General features: G+C 34.8%; 1 protein-coding gene across 1 annotated transcript in view; it reads left to right on the top strand.

Annotated features, from left to right (window-relative positions):
• The window catches only part of chd9 (chromodomain helicase DNA binding protein 9), a 70,905-nt gene that overhangs the window by 43,077 nt on the left and 25,405 nt on the right, over nt 1-2,423 (top strand). Inside the window, exons 5-7 of the mRNA XM_005727640.2 lie at nt 424-570; nt 1,537-1,605; nt 1,816-1,871. Of these exons, the coding sequence (XP_005727697.1) occupies nt 424-570; nt 1,537-1,605; nt 1,816-1,871 (272 nt within the window). The remainder of the gene's footprint in view (nt 1-423; nt 571-1,536; nt 1,606-1,815; nt 1,872-2,423) is intronic.

Genomic DNA, 2,423 nt, shown 5'->3' with positions numbered 1-2,423 from the left:
GATATATATATATATCGTTACATCGAACAGCCCTAGGACACTCTGAGCCTTGATAATACGTCAATCATGAACCTGATCATATAGCGTTTTTTTTCTTTGTGTTTTCTTTAGCTAAGTTTATTACCTTGCTTTGGCGACCTATGTGATGTAGTTACATTGTTGCTTTGGTTTGTAACAGGCACACTAGTTAAGAATGAAATGAGTTCATGCTCAAGATTCTGTTAGAAAACATCTGCTCAGTCTTGATCAAATCTTCAGTCTTAGAGCCATATGGGAAATTTTCATGTGAAGCAGTCATTAATTACCAATTTTATTTTGCAGTTTCAAAATTGATTAATGAAGTATTTGAGATTACTTTGTTTTGTCTTTTGTGTAAATGTGCTTCTTACTCCTTTTTTTGGCTTATATCTTATAATTTTTTAGAAGAGGCGGTCTAATCGACAGGTGAAGAGGAAGAAGTATGCTGAAGAGCTGGAGACCAGGTTGTCAGATGAAGAAGTCAAGGTTATTGTCAAAGCCAAGAAAACCAATACTGCAGCATCTAGGGAACCCGCTCTTCAGCTATTTGTAGTAAGTAATTCTGCATATAACTCTGTGGGAAACACGTTTAATTTCAGTTGTTTCAGTTATAACATAAATGGGAAAATACAGCTTCAGTGTATTAACTGGAATCAGTGGATGTTGCATTTGTAAAAAAGATACAGTACACCCTATGATTGACTAGCTGGTAGAACCATCTTTAGCAGCAATAACTTGAAGTAACTTATTTTCTGCATGGTTTTATCAGGTTTGTGGGAATTTGTTTATGCACAGCTATCTTAAGGTCCCGCCACAGTATTTGAATTGGGTTAAAGTCTGTACTGAGCAACTGCAACAGTGTTTGTGCTGATATGCTGTTTGATTTTTGTCAACCATGGTGCTTTGGTCTATGACTAAACCTCTCCACTTTGGTCTTGTCTCTCTTTTTCACATGTATTAAGAGTTTTGACTTGAAAAGAAATAGAATTGTTTGTGGAAATAATGCACATAAACATTGTTGGGAAGATCTTATTTTTGTACATAAAAGAACACAAACACACTCAGTAAAAAAACAAAACGAAACAAAAAACAATAGGACTGCTTGCTCTGCTGAATAGCCTGTTCTTTTCAACAACACACTGTGACGTACAAACCAGGACCCCTGCAGTAAGGCTTTAAAAAAAAAAAAAAGAAGGATAATATTCACTGTCCTTTTTTTATGATTTAGATGCAACAGCACAGAAGTTAGAAAGGGCCACAGAAACATTTTAATGCTTAAAAATAAAATTAGTTGTCCTCTAATTTCTGTTGTCTAAAACTGTTTTTTTCAGTTCTGGGATATTTTTATGTAATGCAGAATCACAAATTTGACAAAGGAATTTATGATGTGTAAAGCGTAAGAGAGCATCTGGTGTTTGTTTTTGTTATCATATTATGAAGACATTTATGCAACTTAATGCTCTGGGGTGACTGTTATGAATTTATCAGTTGACATTAACCATATCATGTTCTCTCTAGGAGAATCCCAGTGAAGAGGATGCTGCTGTTGTTGACAAAATCATGTCTTCTCGTATTGCTAAGAAGGAGGTAAATATTTAATTTGTTGTTTTGCCTTATTTTTTAACCATTGCACAGTTGTGATAAAAGCTTCTCTTGCAAATTTTTAGCTTAATAGATTTTTGGGACTATGTATTGAGTTGTATCGTTGTATTATGTTTTTTCCCCCCTTATTATAGCACTAAAACTAAATGAAAGCATTGCTTCTCATTGTTATGTTTTTGCATTCTTTTTCTTTAGGTCTCTCCAGGAGTGGTCATTGAGGTGGAAGAGTTTTTTGTAAAATACAAAAACTAGTAAGTTATTCATATGTAGTTTCTGGGTGGTTAGTGGCAAATATGTTTTTGTCTATAGATATATCTTTAGAGACAGAGGCAACATGAAAGCTAGAGGATGTAATTAAGAACTTTTGACTTTTCAAATGTCAGTACATCACAGGCATGCATGGGACAACTTTTAGTATTGTCGTGTCCTCAATGTTATGATGACTGTTTTTTCTGTTAATAAAGAAGAATACAAATTCTAGCGTATTCACACACCAAATTATCAGTTTTAATGTTTTGGAAATTAAGATTTAAGTGTCATACTCAGCTTCCCAGAATTTTTTTTTTGTGTGTGGCAGATAATCTGTCATCAGCCAGATCACATCCATCATTTCACAGCCAAATGATAACGAGGATGGAAATATGAATGTGAAAACACTTTAATATTTCTAAACAAATATGACTGAGAACAGCATGCCAGTGGAGACTGTGACCACATCTGCAATCTGTGATCACACCTGCTGGCCTCAGCAATTCCCCCAGATGCTGTTTAGGTGATTGCAAGAGTCCCTTACCTTACTGATC

This window comes from Pundamilia nyererei, unplaced genomic scaffold (assembly GCF_000239375.1).
Source record: "Pundamilia nyererei isolate P.nyererei 1_Seehausen unplaced genomic scaffold, PunNye1.0 scaffold00025, whole genome shotgun sequence".
NCBI lineage: Eukaryota > Metazoa > Chordata > Actinopteri > Cichliformes > Cichlidae > Pundamilia > Pundamilia nyererei.
The sequence above is the reverse complement of the archived record's forward strand: the minus strand, read 5'-3'. Positions and strand labels throughout refer to the sequence as shown.